Genomic DNA, 20,667 nt, shown 5'->3' on the forward strand with positions numbered 1-20,667 from the left:
TGCTGTGGTGCAGACTCTATGGTGCTCCTCGGGCCGGAAGTCCGCCTCCGAACTCGCCTTGACGGGAGAAGCGGCGGTGCGGTAGCGGAGAAGGGAAGGGCGGCGAAGGGAAGGGCGGCACGGGGGGCGCCCCCCGCCCTCGGGGCAGCAGGTGAGTCCGCCTTGGGCCCCGACGAGGGGCTGTTCCTTCTAGCTCCTCTCTCAGGGGAATTGGGGGGGCCCCCAAAAAAATAAACCTTTTCGATCACTGTTTGTGGGGCTCTAGCTCTGAGTCCATTGGAGGAGCTTGTGTTGCGTGTTACATTGCATGTGTGTATGTGTGTGAGAGAGAGTGGTGGGTTCCCCCCCCCCCCCGTAATTGCAAGGTGGTTGTTTTTGTTTTGGTTATGTATTTCGTGGTTTTGGTTTTATTCAGTGGACGGCCGTGAGACCTCCGGGTAGAGGGCGGTACAGTGGTACCTCGGGTTACTGACGCTTCAGGTTACAGACACTTCAGGTTACAGACTCTGCTAACCCAGAAATAGTACCTCGAGTTATGAACTTTGCTTCAGGGTGAGAACAGAAATTGTGCTCCGGCGGCGCAGCAGCAGCAGGAGGCCCCATTAGCTAAAGTGGTACCTCAGGTTAAGAACAGTTTCAGGTTTAGTACGGACCTCCAGAATGAATTAAGTACTTAAAACCGAAGTACCACTGTACAATGGTACCTCGGGTTGCGAACGGGATCTGTTCCAGAGCCCCGTTCGCATCCAGAAACAAACGTAACTAGCGACGGCACGTCTGCGCATGCGCACGTCGCTTTTTGCCGCTTCTGCGCATGTGCGTGACGTAATTTTGAGCACATGCGCAGGCGGCGAAACCCGGAAGTAATGCACTCCGTTACTTCTGGGTTGCCGCGGAGCGCAACTCGAACGTGCTCAAACTGAAGCACGTTCAACCCGAGGTATGACTGTATACAAATTCAATAAACGATGATGATAAAAAGGTAAAGAAAAGGTAAGAATGATAGTAATAATGGAAAAGATGATGATGATGATACGCATCAGTTGATGGTGCTGCCTGTCAGTGTTGGGGCTCTCCTTAAGGCCTGGTGGAATGCAAATTAGATATTTCCCTTCAAACACATTGGTTCACATTCGTTTGCTCCAGGGAAAAGCTGTGATTGGACATTGAAGCAAAACACCAAAGTCTTGGAAGACGCCTTAAACACGGACAGCTTCATTATGGGAGAACCCCTTGCAGAACGGAGCCCAGTCGGACACATAGTGCACCCTGAACTAGATGCACAAAAATCGTGTGCGTACCACGTTGCTATTGGTGGGAGTTAAGAGTGCATCTGACAAAAGTAGCTATTGTCCTTTTAAACTTTTATTACAGAAGGCCTGTTGGTTTTGAAAGTGTTGCAAGACGTGTGTGTGTGTGTGTGTGTGTGTGTGCATGTTAACTGAAGACTTTCCCTGATGACATAGTTTGGCCAGAAAACAAACGCTCTCCTATCAGATGTCAAATAAACAACTATCTGACTTTTAGAAGACATCTGAAGGCAGCCCTGTTTAGGGAAGTTTTTAATGTTTGATTCTATTTTTAATATTCCGTTGGGAGCCACCCAGAGTGGCTAGGGAAACCCAGCCAGATGGGCGGGGTATAAATAAATATATTATAATTAATACTACTACTACAAAGCAAAGAGTTGGGAAAAGCAAGGGCTGTCAAGGAGGTGGGTTGTTTTTTTGTTGGGCAGGGTAAGCAAAAAAACGCAAATGGTGGTAAAACCTTTGCAGTGTGTTGGCATGAGTGGCAGATTTTCTTATCTGGGTCTGATATAAAGCAACACATAATTACTGGCGCTGAATTCCAGGTGCCCATCAAACTTTGCTTAAATAACACACACGAAAATATTAATGGCTTAACGTAGTACTATTCTGTCTGATTTTGTCCACACAAAAAACAGGTGGGGTGGTGTTGTGTAACAAACACATTTTTCCGGAGTATTAAAAAAATCTTGGTTTTACAAGCTTAAGGCTGCAGAGGAAAACCAGAAAATTCATACCTGAAGTACACAAAAGTGCTTAGAAGACAAGAGGCCGTCACTAGAAGTAGGCTTTTTCTGTATCCTTCAGAACCAAGGACAAAAGAAAAATTTGTGCATCCTATAGGGATGGTTAGAGGTTTCAACATCAGGTTCAGGGGGCAAATCCACAAGTGATTTACATAGCCTGTTGCAGATGAACACAACTGAGTTCTTTATTTCTTAATACAGTGTGTAAACTGTTTTCTTATTGATTTACTTTTCTGGTCCTCTTCCTCTCTCATTGGCATAGGTTTTTGAAAGGATCCAATTTCAAAATATTAAATTTTTCAAGGTGTCTGTGGATAGCTCAGTCTGTAGAGCATGAGACTCTTAATCTCATGGATTCGAGTTCCACGTTAGGCAAAGGTTTCCAACTCTATAATCCTATGATTCTGTGTAATTATTTGGATTCATTTATAAACCCTGAATACATCATGTTCGTGGATAAGTTTAAAGTGGACTTCTCGCCTTTGTTGCTTTTGACTGAACAAAATTTGGGCTGGGCAGTGGGCACAGCTAATTTGCTGCTTCCAGAGAATGCAGATTCTGGTGCTTTCCTGTGTACATTCCTACTTCTGGCTTTATGTCTTAGCATTAACTGATAGAAATAGTGTGACTGTTTCTTTAACGCAAAGAACTGTTAAAAGTTGATGTTGTCTTTTGAACCTTGGAATCTCTGTGCTTAACACACTGATTGGAATTCGAACCCTTTGTCCCAAGACTGATTCAAGGCAATCCTATGCATGTTTACTTGAAAGTAAGTCTCATTTAGAATTGCAGCATTAAGCTCTTTTTGTGTGTGAGAGAAAAGCCAAAACAATATCTAAAATTATTTATTGTGTCTTTCATCTTTGTGCAGAGAATGCTATGAGGAATTTACAGTAACATCTCTTGGGACTAATTTGTCTGGAATCACTTCTCTTTAAAGTTGCTTTGACACTAGAAAACCCCCGCTGCAAAACGGCTTGAGTTTACAAGGTAATGGGCTCAGAGAACAGCGCTTTAAAGCGTGATGCGTTGCAAGAGTCTCCATTTACTTTACCCTCTGGAGTCAATATTTACCCAGCGGTACTGCAGCGTGGCAAACTTGCTTCTGTCTTTGTGTACAAGAGAGAAAATGAAGACAATGTTAACAAAGCTGCCAAGGTATTGTATTATATTTGGCATATTATTTATTTTTTAAAAATTTAGAACTTGCTTCACCAGCGGTTTCCAGGGTGGTTTGTATAAAAAGACCTCAGAGACAATGATAACTCTCGGGTTAGGAATAGTACAATATCCTCCTTTTGTTGCAGGCTTTCCCTCTCCCCTACTCACCCAACTTAGAGTAGGAGCCAAACCAAACTAACAGGAATTCTAGCTAATTCACAGCGCCTTGAGCTTATATGACTCAGCTTCTTCCAGATTTGGCTAACCAACACAGCTCAAACTCACCAGCGCAAACCATGAGCAGAAACTGGTGAAAACTAGAAATACGTTATTGAGCTGTCAGCATTGAACAAGGGTATACAGAGCAAGAAAATAAAGTGGCAAATGAAGGAAGAGCTGAGAGTTGAGAAAGACCCTTTCCCCATCTTCTGGATCCCGGGGAAAACTCAGCCAATGTGCTGCAACTGGAAGTGGGTGTGGAGAATGGGGCACAGCTGTAGGCAGCCTGAGCATCAGCCACCTTGGGCCTGCCCATGAAAAGCAAATCCAGAGTGATAGGCCTATGGTGATGTCTGCTGTTTCCAGAAATTCTTCTCGTTGTGAGGGTTTTGTGGGTGGGGAGTTTGTTCGAACCCAGGGTGAGAACCAGGAGGCTGAGAGGGAGGGTATGTCAGAAGGAAAATGAATTGATACCAATTTACATAAGTAACTTTGTATTAATGCAACTTTTTAATATGTAACTCTGTATTTTTGTAATATTTTATTTGACTACTGTTGCTTCAGGGGTTTTTTTTTCTACACTTCCTGGATATATTTTAAATATATTAAGCAGCGTAGAAATTAAATAATCAAATCGTATCATGTGAAAATCAAGCTGTGCCAAAAAAAAGCAATGTAGACTACTGTTCATTTCCCCTATTTTAATGTGTGATGTATAATGTGTGATGCCCCATACTGAGTGGCTTTATCTTGCCTTTTGAAAGCACCTGAAAACTTTACGCCACCCTTGCCTCCTGCGCTTCCTTTCTTGTACTGTGGAAACAGATGGAATCCACCTGGTTACAGAGCGTGTTCAGCCACTGGAGAAAGTGCTGGAGACCCTTTCTTCTCCAGAGATATGCGCTGGTATCTATGATGTTTTGCAGGCTCTTGTCTTCCTCCATGACAGGGTGAGTTTTTGGTTTGGTTTTCTCTCTACTTCTAGGAATAGAGGTGAATGTTTAGGATAGAAAAACATTGGTGCCCTCTAGGTAGTTTGACCACAATTCTCATCTGCCCATGGTTAGGTATAAGAGTTGGAGTCCACAACATCTGGAGAGCCCCACATTGATTGGCATGGCCTAAACTAATTGTAATGTATGGAGGGAGCTTTGCTTGACGAACTGGTCATTGTGCTACTTTGAATGCAAGATATTGGACATGTAAAATCATATGTCTTCAGTCTGCTTATTTTTTTTCAAATGAGCAGTTTCAGAGCTAAATTAATTTACTTAATGCTAACTGATAGCAAAGCTACTGGGCTGCTTTCAGATGGCAAGAAGGATTGATGAGTTCTGCGGAGGCCTCATTCAGTCTTCCAGGGTAATATATTGATGATTGACACTGTCTGGTTTAGAAACGGCATATTAGGAAGACCCCTTGGATATGCATGTTGCGTAATATGTTCCAAAAGTAAAACAAATTCTTTATTGCAAGACCTCCTTTGAGCACTTTTTTGCAGATATATTAAGCTAATACTTTTGCATAAACTCGTTATTTGTATGCTTTGTTTTGAACTAGAAATTTGATTTTTAAAATAATGCATTAAATTTTGGCTGGTGTGGGAGAACAGCAAGAAGAGGAGGTTTATATGTGTGTGACATGCGAAATGATGCTAGTTGAAATTAGTAGCATAAAGAATAGTGATCTTCCTATGCTCCTGGAGTTGGGAGTTGTGGGTTTTGCAGTGAAAGGAAATTCATTTCTGCTGGGAAGTTGGCAGTATTACCATCCGGCCATAGGTGTTGGAATAAAGGAAAATGCCTTTTGAAATTCACAACAGATCACGTGCCTTCTGAGGCTGGCTTTGTATTTTTCCAGTCTTTTACATGATTCATTGCAATGTCTCCCATCTGGTTTGTTCAGCAGTTGTTTTGTGCTTCTTCTGCAGATTTGAAGGGAGCACACCCTGAGGCAGCATAAATTTCTCTCCTTGCCCAGATATGGTGTGCTGGGAGTAAACTGAGTTATGCTAGTTAAATTTGGCCTGGCATACAGCTCCTCTCCTTGCAAGAGCTCTCTGGTGGCATATAAACCTCCTCTGTGGTTTTGGCAGCACTCCTCTGGAGTCTCGTGACACCCAATTAGTACTAACGAGCGCTTTATGCCTACAATTATTCCCAGTCTTATTGTATGTTTTCCCTTCCTTTCAAAATGTATTCTAGGGACACCTGACACACAACAATGTTTGCTTATCTTCTGTATTTGTGAGTGAAGATGGGCACTGGAAGCTGGGAGGCATGGAAACTGTGTGCAACCAGAATGAAGCAACAGCAGAGGTAGAGTCACATAGGCCACTCCTTTGCCATGCCCAAGGAGGGCATCTCCTGGCTTCTGGGTGGTCTTTGCTATTGAACTCCCTGCGTCGGGTAATTTAAAGTTTGTTAGGTTGAAATGCGTGTGGGCTCATTAGCAAGCCTTGTTGCCTTGAAATAAAGGGTGAAGCCAGCTTGCAGATTCCCTAAACCAGGAGTGGCAAACATGGACCCCAGAGATGTCGTTGGACTGCATCTTCCAGCAACCCTGACTAGCCGGACTAGAACACTGCCTGGAGGGCATTTAATGCTGCCTTAAATGATGGCATTCAGCAAGACTGGCAGCTAATTATCTTTTAGCCAAAAGTTCACTAGCTCCTGTAGGCTGCAGTGAACAAGCAAGTTATTGACTTATTTGGGCAATTTATATCCTGCTTATATTTGAACAAAGCAGGTGGTTAACAGCAACGTAGGTTATACCAGGCATAGGCAAACTCGGCCCTCCAGATGTTTTGGGACTACAGCTCCCATCATCCCTAGCTAACAGGACCAGGGGTCAGGGATGATGGGAACTGTAGTCTCAAAATGTCTGGAGGGCCGAGTTTGCTTATGCCTGGGTTATACAAACAATACCAGGGAATTTCTGCATTCTGTAAAAGCACGACTAAATAGAGCATCTGCTTTAGTATCAACATAAACATTACACATTACCAAGGACAAAAATACAAGAAGAAATTGACAATAAACATAGCAAAGAAGTATACAAAATATTTCCTAAACGTGAAGTAAAATATCGCAAATGAAATCAACTCAGCCTTTTTTTAATAACATGGCAAACCTGAGAGTAATGCTATTGCCACTTGGGTTTTGTGGGTTTATTCTTGGCTGCAGCTCATGGTTATTGATGACACAGCTTAATCAGTAATCCTAGTTCGGTCCACTCAATAAGGCAAACGTTGGTTTAGCTCAGCACGGCACGAGAGCACAAAGGACTGCAGAGGTGTGAAGCAGCTGTGAGCTTCTTTCCAGGAGCCTGCACATTCTCAGTTTCCCGGCAAGCCGTAGTTTGGTTTACTGTGCCATGTGAGTCAGGCTATTCTTAGGTGCATCTTTCAAATAAGAATTTTAGAAGTGCTGTTATAAGAATTTTAAGGTCTTAGATATATAATAAATGTTCATAAATGTACCAAGCAAACACGTACATAAATATATAACATGTCTGAAGCAGCACAGAAAGACCGTCCTGAAACCATTTTGACTCCCAAGCTGACCAAATGTTTCTCTGCAAGGAGGGAGGAGGTGAAAAAACCTTCCTTGTTACAGGAATTTAGTAATCACCATTTCAAAGGGATGGGCAAACTACCAGGAAAGGCAATCAGATAAGGCATTATCAGATAACCTGGCAGACAGAAAAAACAACAACATTCAAATTTATGTTGTAGACCGCCTTTCCTGTGATGTAGGTATGATGTTTGTGGGGTGGTGGTCTTGGGTTACACCCCTTCTGTGATGTATGTATGATGTATGTATGGAGGGGTGGTCTTGAGCTCCAGGGCAGGGAATTTAAAATGTCTATATAAGGGCAGGCAAACCTTTCCTGCATGTGGGGGAGCACCCTGTTGCAACAGATCAATAAAGATCAGGCGTACTAGCTGCTTTGCTTCTCAATATTCTCTGGTTGGCCTCTGTTATTTTCTCCTACCAATAGGGAACCCACGTAAGGACTCTACATGGGCTCCTGGATACCCCATAAGGGAAAAAGATCAAATTTTGTTTACAACATGCCTATCATCATCAGCACCTCCTGTTCCTTTTGGCTGGCACACTACTATGCAATTTTCCTCTATGATGGAGCCGTAAAAGGAAACTAACTCCACAAAATACAGTGGTGCCTCGCAAGATGAAATTAATCCGTTCCGCGAGTGTCTTCGTCTAGCGGTTTTTTCGTCTTGCAAAGCAACCCTATTAGCGGATTAGCACTATTAGCGGTTTAGCGGCTATTAAAGGCTTATCGGCTTAGCGGATTAGCTGCTAAAAGGCTATTAGCGGCTTAGCGGCTTAGAAAAAGGGGGGGGAGCGAAAAAAAATCTCAAGACTCGCAAGACATTTTCGTCCTGCGAAGCAACTCAAAAACGGAAAACCCTTTCGTCTAGCGGGTTTTCCGTCTTGCGAGGCATTCATCTTGCGGGGCACCACCGTAGAGGCATCCTGTGTAGTGGTTTTATTCCCACTTTAATATATCCTTTTGAGGAGTCCATGCTTCTACAGAGCACTGTGTTGGGCAAGGCATTCTGGATAGCTGCTACTTCCGGGGTGAAACAGAGAGGAAAGACGCAGCTTCTTGAATATTTGATCAATGTATGGCCAAGATTATAAGGATGACAGCTAACATGTGAAGACTTCTGTAGTCTACGCTTTTCGTAATTTGTCATGTTTCAATCCCCCTGAGATCTACCGATGAAGTGTGGTGTGCAAATTTAATAAGCAATAGTCTTGCCCAGTGCTAAAATCACCATTCATTGGCTCAAAGGCTTCTTCTCTCTCTATAGTTCCTGCATAGTATCAAGTCAATACGGGAGAAGACTGGCATTCCACCTGAAGAACTGGTAAGTTTTCTCCATTGTTTATGTGGGAGATCTGAAAAATAAGCTCAGAAAACTATCCATTTTTAATTTGATGGGTGGAGCCAATAAGCAGCTAACTTAACGTTATCTTCTGTGGGGAAGATACTTTAAAAGATGCTGAGATGAAGTTGCTGTTAAATTTCTATTTTCGAATTGCGTGGGGAAACCCTCAAGAACGTTGTCTCTGGATTTTCTGTCTGTAAACATTTTTAACCAGAGTCCAAATTTGGCTCCACAAAATCCCTGCTTGCCTTTTCGTCGTATTTTAACATGTAAAGTGTATTTAAAATTCAGTATCCTGTTTTTCCCCCCCAATTTGTGACTAGACTTTTAAGCTTTTGTGTTTTTTAGACTCCTTGCTACTATATGGTCTGTTGTTTTCCATTGTTTTTGTATTTTGTTATGGTATTGTTCTTAATTTTTGTAATTTGCGTTGAACACTTTAATGGAAAGGCAGGGCTATAAAATAAATTTTGTACAAACTGTCTGGAGTCAGAGGTGGGAAGTATTTTCAAAGGGACTAAGCCAGTTTCTGCTGTGTGATCCTCTTTCTATTACTCTAGTCTGACGACTTCCAACTTCTTCCTGACGGCCAAGGGCATTCCCGTGATGCCTACTCATTTGGTGTAATGGTTGAAAACCTGCTGACTTTTTTAAATGAAGAGGGTAAGAGTTCTTGGAATTGAAATGGCATCATTGCAAATAAGTAATCCCAAATTCCCTTTGTGACTGACTCTTCTAAGGAGCTGCTTTTGGTATGGAAAATATGTCCTTGCAGTTAAAATTGTTGCCTTAGCAGAACATTCACTCCGGAGGAATTGTCTATTATTTCCCCGATAGTTCAGAATTTGGTGGTGGTGTTGAACAAATGTCCTGGTTCCAAATATACCCCACGTAGGAAACGACTTCTTAAGTGGTGTGATGGTTTTGTTTGCAATTTCAGGGACAACATGTCGCCTCTTAAAGATTGTAATGAATGGTATTAAGGGACTTTAATACACAGGGTTCCTCCATGAGAGATTCTACTGTATTGAGTCTGAGCAACAGCTGTCCTAAATGGAAGCGCTGTGCAGTAGCTAACAGTGGTTTGCTATTTAAAATGGTTTCTCAGCGCTCTAGAGTATATGCAGAATGTAAAGGTAAAGGGACCCCTGACCATTAGGTCCAGTCGTGACCGACTCTGGGGTTGCAGCGCTCATCTCGTTTTATAGGCTGAGGGAGCCAGCGTACAGCTTCCACGTCATGTGGCCAACATTACTAAGCCGCTTCTGGCAAACCAGAGCAGCGCACAGAAACGCCGTTTTCCTTCCCGCTGGAGCGGCAGCTATTTATCTACTTGCACTTTGACGTGCTTTTGAACTGCTAGGTTGGCAGGAGCAGGGACCGAGCAACGGGAGCTCACCCCGTCGCAGGGATTAGAACCGCTGACCTGATCGGCAAGACCTAGGCTCTGTGGTTTAACCCACAGTGCCACCCGCGTCCCAGTGCAAACATAGCAATGGCTTAATTGTCCCACCTGCATATATTAGCTAAGGGTTTAGATAAATAGCATGGTAATCTGCATTGAGGTCATTCTGGCATATTTTATATTATTGGCCCACTTGGTGGAAGAGAATCTGCCCTAAATATTCCCAGGCATTCGTCCCACATACCTGTGGAAGCTCCACCAGCTAAATGGCATGAGGAATGACTTCCTTAAGAGTACTTTCCTGTAATTTATCAAGTAGGACTAAGTCCTAAAGTAGAAGCTAATATTATTTTTAAGGGTGTTCTCTCCTTGTGTTGGTTTGGAAGGATATTTCTTGGTACTTAGTGCTTGCATTGCCATCTGGGCAAACCTTGTTTTCTGCATTCTTAAACTGCAGGAAAAGTCATTCCTGTTGCTGAAAGTGTTGTTCTTAAGCTTATGGTGCAGAAGAATGAACCTTAATTGACCCCACTATTGCTTGAGCCTGTCTTTTTGCTCTGAGTTTCTAACATAGATTTGATTGCTAAACTGTCTTTCAGTTTCAGAGGACGTTATATCCAGCTTTCACCACACCTTACGGTCTTCTTTGCTAAACCCAGATTTTATGGGCCGCTCTCCACTGTCCAGTTTATTGCTGCATGAATTCTTCAGGTGAGCATACTCTTAGAATGTGTGCCGATGCCTTAAAAGCTTACCTAAGTATGAAATTCAGAGGTCATCATCAGAGGTTTCTTGAGTGTGGGTGAAAGGAGCCGTACAACTAGGGATATGTAACAAGCGTACTCCTTAAAAGAATTTAATTACGGATTAGGAGCGGGGGATTAAAGTGACCATCATATGCCACAAGTACAATCACTCCAATTTTAGTGGTGTGATGGGAAATGACGCTCTTTGAAATCCCGATTTTCTAGGTTACATTTGCCGACATTTCTCACACCCAGTGGTCGAAATTGCCTAAATTCTGGCCTCTGGTAAACAAAATATACTTCCCTACCATAATTGCAAGAAGTTATGATTAAGAGAAATGTCACGGTATCCTCTTATTTGAATTGTTGCGTAATTCAGTTCTGTCAGTTAATACACATACTGAAGTTGAAGTATTCATCTGAAGACTTAAGTAGGCTAAGGCCAGGTCCTATAATTTCCTTCTAAAGTTGAAAGAGTTGTATCCACTGTTGGTTGTACTTTCACTAGACCCAGTTGAAGTTAATGGGCATAACTAATATAGGTCCATTGTGCTGAGCAGAACATCGTTGGATACAACCCCAAATTTTAATTCTACAGTGGTACCTTGGCTGTCAAACTTAATCCATTCTGGGAGTCCGTTCAACTCCCGGAATGGTTCGAAAAACAAGGCGGCGCTTCTGATTGGCTGCAGGAGCTTCCTGCACTCAAGCAGAAGCTGCGTCGGACGTTCGGCTTCCGAAAAACGTTTGCAAACCGGAACACTCACTTCCAGGTTTGCAGTGTTCGGGAGTCAAAATGTCCGAGTACCAAGGCATTTGACAACCAAGATACGACTACTAAGACCGTAAGAAAAGCCCTGCAAGATCAAGCCATACACCCTTCTAGATTAGCGTATTCAGAGGTATACTGTCAGTGGAAGTACATTGTAGGCATCATGACTAGTAGCCTTTAATAATAATAATAATAATAATAATAATAATAATAATAATAATAATTTTGTTATTTATACCCCCTCCCCATCTGGCTGAGTTTCCCCAGCCACTCTGGGCGGCTTCCAACAAAACACTAAAATACAATAACCTATTAAACATTAAAAGCTTCCCTAAACAGGGCTGCCTTTAGATGTCTTCTAAAAGTTTGGTAGTTGTTGTTCTCTTTGACATCTGGTGGAGGGTGTTCCACAGGGTGGGTGCCACTACCGAGAAGGCCCTCTGCCTTCGGTTTCCTGTAACTTGGCTTCTTACAGCGAGGGAACCGCCAGAAGGCCCTCAGAGCTGGACCTCAGCGTCCGGGCAGAACGATGGGGGTGGAGATGCTCCTTCAGGTATACTGGGCCGAGGCCATTTAGGGCTTTAAAGGTCAACGCCAACACTTTGAATTGTGCTCGGAAACGTACTGGGAGCCAGTGTAGTTCTTTGAAGACCGGTGTTATATGGTCTTGGTGGCCGCTCCCAGTCACCAGTCTAGCTGCCGCATTCTGGAATAGTTGTAGTTTCTGGGTCACCTTCAAAGGTAGCCCCACATAGAGCGCATTGCAGTAATCAGCTGCTCCTCCATGAATGTCTCACCCCCTTTTAAAGCCGTCAGGGATGGTGGGGGCCATCAATCGCTACATCATGTAGAAGTGAATCCCATACAGAGGCGCCAACTCACCAGTTACATGGGGGGGGGGGTGCATCACATGACGCATCCGCTCTAGTGGGACATGCTGCGGGGAGGAGGAGGAGCGCAGTGCTGGGCTCTGCTGCTCGCCCTTGCTCATCCCATCCCCCTTTCGGCTTCTGGGTGTGGGCTGGGGTGCCTAGCAGTGACGGGGATGTCGCCCCCCCTCAATATTGGGGGGGCTGGACCTCCTGATTCTAAATATTGAGGGGGCTGGAGCCCCTAGCACCCCCTATACCTGGCGCCAGTGATCTCATACCACCATGTAAATAAGTACTTTTGTCTTTCCTCATTCTTCCAGCATTCAGTTTCATTAGATAACCCCTTGATTTCCAGCAGCATGAAATGAGAGGGAAAAGCTTACCGTACTTTCTCTATCTCTACTTTACTTTACTTAAGCGTTTCTGTTCCTTTGTGGATACCAAATTCCTTTTGCTTCTGCTTCTCAATTCTTGATGCATAGTGACTTTTTTTTCATTATCAGAAATGATTTTCTGGAAGTTGTGAGTTTTCTGAACAGTCTAACACTGAAAACTGAAGAGGAGAAAACTGAATTTTTCAAGTAAGTGAAAAATGTCAGTAGCTAATTGATTACTTAGGTTAGCTTGCCACTATTTATAAAAAGTCTTCTTTTCTATAGTATTTTTATTAGTATTTTCTCTGGTAACTCTGGGCATCAGCTGTGCGATTTGGTTTTAATGCACAGATTGAAAAGGGGTCCTTTTAACTCCAAAAAAGCTGTGGTAACATTCTTGAAAAACGTTGTTTTGTGTCTGTCAGAACAGTGGCACATTGCAGAAAAATATCTTCCTTTTGCAATGACTGCAAGTGACGTCCTGTCTAATTACTAGTTCTCATGTATATGAGGGTGCAAATGAGAATCACGGTCTCAACTAGTTCATTTTAGGACCGTAACTTAGTGGCAACAGAGCCCCCACTTTAGACAGTTGGGTATTAGTTCCATTGTGAAGCATGCAGTGAACATTTCTCTCCTCCATGCCCATTCCATATTTTCAACATAAACAATAAGCACCATTTTCTTGCAAAAAAAAAAAAAGGATACTACATTTTAAAAGTACAAATAACCAAAGCCATTATATATAGGGTTGGGGAAGTTAGCTGGTTGAGCGCTACTGGTCTGAATGGTGGCCTGATCATGCAAATAATTGTGTAGGACTGAGCTATGATATGTAGGACTGAAAGAATTGCACTCTGTAGATGTTTAGAGACACTTGACGTTCCTCACTTCAAGCACACCAGTACTCTAATGTATAGGCATACACAGCAAGGGCATAGAAATCTTTTGCTTTCAAGGGCTCCATTCCTTCTGGAGAAATCACTCGGGGCCAGCATGGGTGAGACTTAAGCAGTCTTCAAAAATGCAGATAAATCAGAACATCTAGCCGCTATACATGTGACCAAATAACACTGTGATACAAGCTTCAGTGTAACAAAAAATGAAAATTATCTCTTCAAATGAATAAATCTTTACTGCATTCAGTGGGACTTGCTCCCAGGTGTGTTTTGGATCTGGAAATACCAGAAATAGATTTGCCATTCCCGAAAGGATTGTGTCCACTGCTCTATTGCCATAGCCCTGGGCTCCCAAGTCACTGGGCATTTATACAACTGATACACTCCGCCAGTGTTTGGGTTGTAAATGGGCGAGCGAGAAAGGAGAGTGGAGGAAATTGGTGCAGCAATTGCATTGCGAGGCAATAATGGCAAAGGCTGAGCAATTTCTCTCTCAACACAGATTCCTGCTGGACAGAGTGGCTGGCTTGTCAGAAAAGTTGATCGCTTTGCGGTTGGTACCTCTGTTGCTCAATCAGCTTGTGTTTGCTGAGCCAGTAGCTGTCAAGAGTTTCCTTCCCCATCTCCTTGGTCCAAGAAAAGGTGAAATTTTCATTATCTCTTCAGATTAAGCGCAACGCATTAGAAGTGTGAGTGCATGGAGAATTTCAAGCTGTGCTGAAGGGGACAGCTGTACCATTATATACCTGCCCACAATACGGCCGTTCTTCCCTGTTGCTGCCTCTCCTTCTCGCTTGATGCTCTAACTCCCTTGTAGAGATTAGCTTGTCCTCTGGCCTAAACGTACCAGGCAGAAGAAAGGTACTCTGCTGCTCACCCACTGATGCTGTTCCTTTTCCCTTAAGACTCCAGACTGCTCTTCCTATAGTGCCTGCCCACCTACAACCACGAGAAGAGTCAATAGGTCAATGCATTGGACTTGCCGCTGCTTCGTCATTTATTTGTGTACTATCTTTAGACCATGATTCTCAAGGTGGCTTGCTGTAACTCTTGCATAGCCATACAACCCAGCAGCCCTTAGTGCAATGTATGAGACCCGAGCATGCTTTCCTTCCGTTTTACAATCCCAGGCCAACTGGGGAGTTTGGGGGCAGAGAAGAAGCATTCCCTGCAGCTGCTGCTTCTCTGGCTGATGGAAGCGCTAAGCTTCTGCTCCCAGTTGCAGCATCCCTAGAGAAAAGCTGCCACACATTACTGTAATATTGAAGGCTTTGTGGTAGTAGAGACATTTTCCTGTCTGTGCTGGCGGTTTCAAATCGCCAACTTCAGCAGACACCCTGTTGACCCTTCCAACCCTTTTTGCTTTAGATAAAGTGGGCGAGAGCCAAATCAATGGCCTGCTGTCTCCGGCCGTGTTCCAGGCGCACGTCAGCCCCGTGCTGCTGAAACTGTTTGAGGTGCATGAAGAGCATGTTCGGATGGTATTGCTGTCTCACCTAGATGCCTATGCAGAGCTGTTCACTCAGAAAGAGCTGAAAAATGTAATATTGCCACAGGTGAATATGACAAGGCAGGACTAACGTATCAAGAAAGCACTTGTTTCTGCGGTGGGGTTCCCGACAAAATAAAGGCTGTCTGGCACTGGAACAAGTCAATCTTATTGCCCATATCTATAAATTATATCCACGTGTCGTATCTCCCCCCTCCTTCAGCTTTGCTACTGTCTCCCTGTGCAGAAACAAATGTGCCCTTCTCCTAAAGCAGGGCCAGGAAACGGGGGCCTCCATCCCCGTTTATTGGCCATGCTGGGAACTGAATTCGAATCACACATCGATTTCCCATCCCTGTCGTACAGCCCATGCTATGCAATCATAGCTCTATTTCCCGTTTAGACGACAAACCCTGCTTATTGGCATGTTGACTCACACTGAACCTCCTTCTCCAAACCCTTATGTCTGTGTTCAGGGTTAGAATTCACCATAAGCAGATGCTATCTAGTGTCTCATTATTACTGGTTTTGTGAAGAAGCCAGGGTGTTGAAGGGAGGTGGGCTTGCTCACTTACCCACATTGGTTTGAGAAGGAAGTTGGCGAGAGGAATAAGGCATGTCCCAGGGACCTCCCCCCAGATGGTTGGGCTGTCAAGAGGATTAAGAACCTGCAGCAAACGGTTCCCCAGTTGAACGGGCTTGTACTTGATAGCCTGTCCTTATTCTAGGTTTTACTGGGGCTGCGAGATACCAGCGACTCTCTGGTGGCTGCAACGCTGCAAAGCTTAGGGGTGCTGGTTTCACTGCTCGGACCAGAAGTTGTTGTGGGAGGCGACAGGACAAAGATCTTCAAAAGCTCAGCTCCAAGCTTCACGAAAACCACAGACCTTTCCCCAGAAGGTAAGTAAATAACAGCAGGTTTCAAACTCTCCTACGAACCAGTTGAGCTGCACATAGGTCTGCTCTTCTCCTCAAACCAGAACAGAGATTGTAACTGGAGTAACAGACTATAATTAGTGAACTATTTTCTGAAAGACACGGCATTGATGCTCTAATTAGGAAAGCACCAGGGCTTATGGTTAGCTCTCAGCTGAACCCACTAATTTTCTCTTCAGGGTTGGGATGTTTAGGCAACCAGTTCTAAACAGAAAATTTACTTGTGGCATGTGAGTCAAAAGTGCACTGGGTGACTAGTGGTTAGTAGAGGTCATTGCTCCCATTGATGGAACAAGCCTAATAAAAAATATTACGCGCTAATTGTAATAGGCTGAGCTGTTCATATTTTGTGTGCATGCTGAGCAGCCGGTCGTCCTCTCATCCCCCCCCGCCCCCAGCTCCTGAATCTATTTTAAATGGAACCTTTACTTAAAATTTAAGTATGCGTGGGCAGAATCTCTCTTGGGTGGAGGGGGAACAAACTCTCATTTAAAGTCTTCCAGAATCTTGAAATTGTCTCTGCAGATGATCCTCCTTTCTCTAATCAAGTTTGAGTCTGGTGTTCAAGTTTATGCAAAAGGTTTGGTGCCTACCTTCCTAAATGTATGTTTGTGTTGTCACAACAGTTTTTAATGGGTTTATGACAACACCACAGTGCCTAAAAGCCCAGCTTAGGTATCTTTCATTCCACCAAGGGCACATGGACCTCTGGCAACAATGATTAACAGCTTTCATCCCTTCCCAGTTCTCACTTACGTTGGTTTGGCGAATGTAAGTGACAGCAGGAGTCTCCCATGCTGTTATATATCTTCTCCCAAACTACAACACAAAGGAAATAAAATCTGCTCCTGCTCCCCCAGCTAGGCTTGCAGTGTTTGAAGTTTCTTTTTTTAAAAAAAAAGCACAACAGACTCTGCTGTTTCTTCCTGTCTTCATAGCCTAACAAGTGAGAGAAATCCCTGTCTTTCCCCAAGACCTGTTTGTGGGAAATCAGGGCAGAGTGATCAAATGTGCTTGGTATGCTAAAAAGTGCAACTGACAAAAATAAATTCCAGTTAAGTACAAATACTAAATGTATTCTGCTTGGTTGGCTTCATTAAAGTATGCCAGAATTCAAAATAAATTTAGCTATAAACTGCTTAGAATTATACCTTTGCGTATGAATAAGTGGAAGTTTTGAAAAGCAAATATTGTTGATAGATGATTTTTACATATTTTTTTGGTTTGTGTATCCTTGTAGACTCTCCTAATCATGTAGTAGGTTGCCAGAGAAGGCTTATTTATCAGCCCCTGCAGAAGAATAACTCCATGTTTCTCAAGTGCCCCAGCTCTGGGAATCTTCCCTTCAGCAGCAGGAACCATGTGCCAAGGCAAGATTCTCATGTCGCCTTAAGGGAAGGTAATCCTGGCTTTTTCTTTTTCATTGCCACAGTCCTTGCTTCTAAAAAGGCTCTGAAGATTCTGCAATGCCTTCTGCTCTATGGGAAAAAATCTAGCATTTATAGCTCTTAGCCACTTTAGACGGCAGACCTTTCATATCATTGAACTTACTATTTTTAACTGGTTAGGTTGATAGCCGCAAGAGATGTCAGGCTAGGTTAATATGTTCTGATCTGGTGGACTTTTCTTCAGCTTGATTACCTTTTATGCCTCTTCAGTGCAAGCAGTCATGTATGTTGGTGTGTTTAAACTTTTATAATGCATCCCTCCTCAAAACAGACATATGCTCTTGTGTCTTTCACAGGAGAACAAGACTCTCTGCACTTAAGCAGTGTCCCTGGTGGACTAAATATATTGAGGAATGGTGGAAATTATCAGCATGCAGTTGAGAAAATAGGAGAGGAATGGCCAGACTGGAGCGAGGGTGAAAATCCAGAGGCTGACAAAAGTGTAGAGAGCCAAAGGAAAGAGTTTTGTGTGAACAGCAGTCCCTGTCTTGCTGGTCACGATGAAGACAACAAATCTTGGGACGGTGCAGCTGACAGCCCTCACTTTAAACTCTCCTCAGGAAACAGCCTCACTGCTGTAGGGTTAAATGATGTCTCAGGGCTGCAGTTGCCTCCAACGATGTTTGAGCTCAGAAAAGAATTCAGAACTCTCACATGTAATCCATCTCCGGGACCCAGCATCAATAGTGGCAGCTACGGCCACAGGGACCACCAGCAGGACGAAATCGGTTTGCCCAAAGCGGCGCTTTTAGAGAAGCCTCCCAAGTTGGAATGTGGTTTAGGGGAGGAGTATATGATCCAGGTGAAGAGGAAAGAGTTGCATGACACAGAGCTGGACTGGTTTGCTGACATGGTCCCGGACATCAAACCTCCGTCAGCACTACTGATTCTGCCAGAGCTGGGGGCCCATCCTGTCATTCAGAACAACTTTAACACAGTCTCCGGCAGCGAATGCGATGCACAGTTCTCTTCTAAATTTGCAGCAGCTGAAATTACAGAGGTGAGAATTTGGAACTTGGATACCTCTCTTTGTTCAACATGTTGTATCAGTTTAAAAAAATAAAATATTATAGCTGGTTTAGGATACAGCCCATGGTCTTTCTCAAAGTAATGCTAGAAAAAAGAAATCGTGAGGTTTGTGAGCCACACTGTGTTGGCCACCAGGACTTTAGAGGGATGGAGTCTCTGCCTTCAGCATCCCTTTTGTACTACTCTTCTACGTAAAGTGTATCAACACTGATAGCCAATAAAAACTAATGGCTCTTAGCAGCTTAGCTGTGCAACATTTGTTTATTACAGAGCTTGTTGGTATGATTAATGCATTTTATCTTTATTCTAGGTGGATGTTGGCTGGGAACAAGATGAGCTGAACTGGGAAGATGATGCCAACTGGTGACAGATAAAAGACCTTGAGCTATGTTTTGAGTTAGATAGCTGCTTCTGCAATGCCCTGGACAAGTCTTGCCCCTCCACAGGCACCAAGGCCTCAAAGGTATCTTCAGAGTCTGTTCAGGTGCTTGCCTTTTTCACCTGCAGCATTTAGGCCACATGACAACTCATGCATCCGGCCCTGTGCGCTTGGAAAGAGGGATAGGCTGTGTGGTCTGATTTTTTTCCACCAACCGTTACTGTTTATGGAAAACTAGGAAAAATAAATGGACAATTCACTGGTTAAATGTTTGTGTAATCTATTTCTTATGAGAATTGATTCAACAGGTAGAGGTGCAAGAAATTCTAGGCTGTCTTTTACAAAGCTATGTTTTTGTACAGTGTGAGAAGCTGTGAACTTAAATTAGGGGAGAATAGCATCACAGCAAAAATTTTCGTTCTCACAGTTTAGTTTCCATTACATGTTTGTAATACTCTTGGTAAGCAAAGGAGGCAGGCTGAAGTCGAAGGAAATGGCATAGAAAAAATGTATTTTAATTCTGTGTTCAATAACTTACTTTAAGCTTCGCTCAGTATCTTCACTCTTCGAACCAATAAGACCCTGTAAACTTTACAAAGCGACTATACAACATGCTTACTCTAAAATTACCACTGGGCTCCACTTTGTTTCTTTGGCTTTGAGCTGTGAATCTCTAGTAGGACTGCAGTACTGAAGTCACTCAAAAGGTTGCATTAAATCTATCAACTTATGCTGTTCTTCAAACTGTTCAGCGTCATCTGTAAAGTTTCCAATTTCTTTGCGAACCAAATAGGGGGTGGGCCCTTTTGTAGTAGTGCTTTCAAAACCTCCAGTGTCCTTCCGGCAGCGTCGATTGCTGACTTATATTGCTCTTCACTGGCTGAGTAGCAAGTTCTTTTCGGGAAGGGCTATAAATGAAAAACAGTTTTATAATCCGACACTTCTGTAACCCAGTCACTGCTCAACACACAAGATGGAATCTGATTTTCAAGATTTTGATTCATAGCCATTAAGCATGCTAAGTAGTGCTGCTTAGTCAAAAATCAAAATGATCCACTTTCAAATTGTATGTAGACTATCTTCTTGGCCTGTAATTGCAAACTCCAAAGAAAAAGGTTGCAATACCAAGAGGGGTCACTTCTCATGACAGTGTTTATTTTTAAAAGTAGCTCTCAGACTACTAGTTACTTGTCATTCCAACAAACAAAAAGCCCCAGCATGGGCTATATACATGCAGGTTGTGTTTACTGAATATAATGCATTCCTGGAAATCAGTAATTAAACAAGCTTTTGCATAACGTGTCAACGATTACTATGGGAAAATTTCTAATGCGTTCTCAAGCATGGAGTTTTGACAGGAAAACCCTCTGAAACATTGCAAAAGGCAAACAAATGCTCTCTTATTTGTCCAGTCTCTCCCCCTTCCTCTCATCATGGTTTCCGGCAAAATGGCTATTGCAGATCAGCAAAATGCAACAAGGCAGGCTTGTTTAAGCCTGCTTATTTGTTTACTGTGCCACACACAGATCCAGCTGTTGGACTATCTGAATCTGTGGCATATACAGCATGGTTTGGGCACTAATTCCTCCTATTCAGATAAGTGAAGTTTTGTATAACAAGCATCTGTAGAGCAAGACCTGTGTGTACCAGCAAGACTATAAAAGCAGCTGTGGCCCCATCACTTACAAACTCAATTACAATAATATGATTGAAGTTCAATAGTCAAAAGAATGGGTCTTAAAACCTCTTGCCCTGCCTAAAAAAGGCTCTGCCTAACATGGCCCTTTAAAGCCTGCAATCCAAGCCACACTGAACTCAGTGGCACTTATGTCAGAGTAGACCAGGTATGGTTAGGCAGCTATTGTTAGAGAAAAATTCTGAAGTTATTTATTCTATCCCTTCCCTGTTCTGGGAGGGTAGGACAGACTGAAAGACCCTTTCTCCCCATGAATTGCAAGGGT

At 43.3% G+C, this 20,667-nt stretch overlaps 2 protein-coding genes across 5 annotated transcripts in view; one reads left to right on the forward strand and one right to left on the reverse strand.

Moving 5' to 3' along the window:
* On the forward strand, positions 1 to 19,443 carry SCYL3 (SCY1 like pseudokinase 3). Of its 4 annotated transcripts, XM_081012153.1 has the most exons (15): positions 10 to 151; positions 1,147 to 1,291; positions 2,928 to 3,214; positions 4,201 to 4,386; positions 5,641 to 5,754; positions 8,280 to 8,336; positions 8,918 to 9,020; positions 10,362 to 10,473; positions 12,656 to 12,733; positions 13,928 to 14,067; positions 14,794 to 14,981; positions 15,643 to 15,814; positions 17,091 to 17,249; positions 17,595 to 18,298; positions 18,638 to 19,443. In XM_081012153.1, exons 3-15 carry the CDS (start codon positions 3,050 to 3,052, stop codon positions 18,692 to 18,694), a joined length of 2,235 nt encoding a protein of 744 aa, XP_080868279.1. In that variant the 5' UTR covers positions 10 to 151; positions 1,147 to 1,291; positions 2,928 to 3,049; the 3' UTR covers positions 18,695 to 19,443. The 4 variants fall into 4 exon arrangements, with proteins under 4 accessions (XP_080868277.1, XP_080868280.1, XP_080868279.1 ...); XM_081012151.1 differs by lacking the exon at positions 1,147 to 1,291 and having other exon boundaries at positions 1 to 151; XM_081012154.1 differs by lacking the exon at positions 1,147 to 1,291 and having other exon boundaries at positions 1 to 151; positions 2,928 to 3,046.
* FIRRM (FIGNL1 interacting regulator of recombination and mitosis) overlaps positions 19,201 to 20,667 on the reverse strand; it is a 24,783-nt gene continuing 23,316 nt past the window's right edge. Inside the window, exon 24 of the mRNA XM_081012119.1 lies at positions 19,201 to 19,614. Coding sequence (XP_080868245.1) covers positions 19,429 to 19,614 — 186 coding nt within the window. The 3' untranslated portion in view covers positions 19,201 to 19,428. The remainder of the gene's footprint in view (positions 19,615 to 20,667) is intronic.

The sequence above is a fragment of the Podarcis pityusensis genome (assembly GCF_964106645.2).
Source record: "Podarcis pityusensis genome assembly, chromosome: 6".
Classification (NCBI taxonomy): domain Eukaryota; kingdom Metazoa; phylum Chordata; class Lepidosauria; order Squamata; family Lacertidae; genus Podarcis; species Podarcis pityusensis.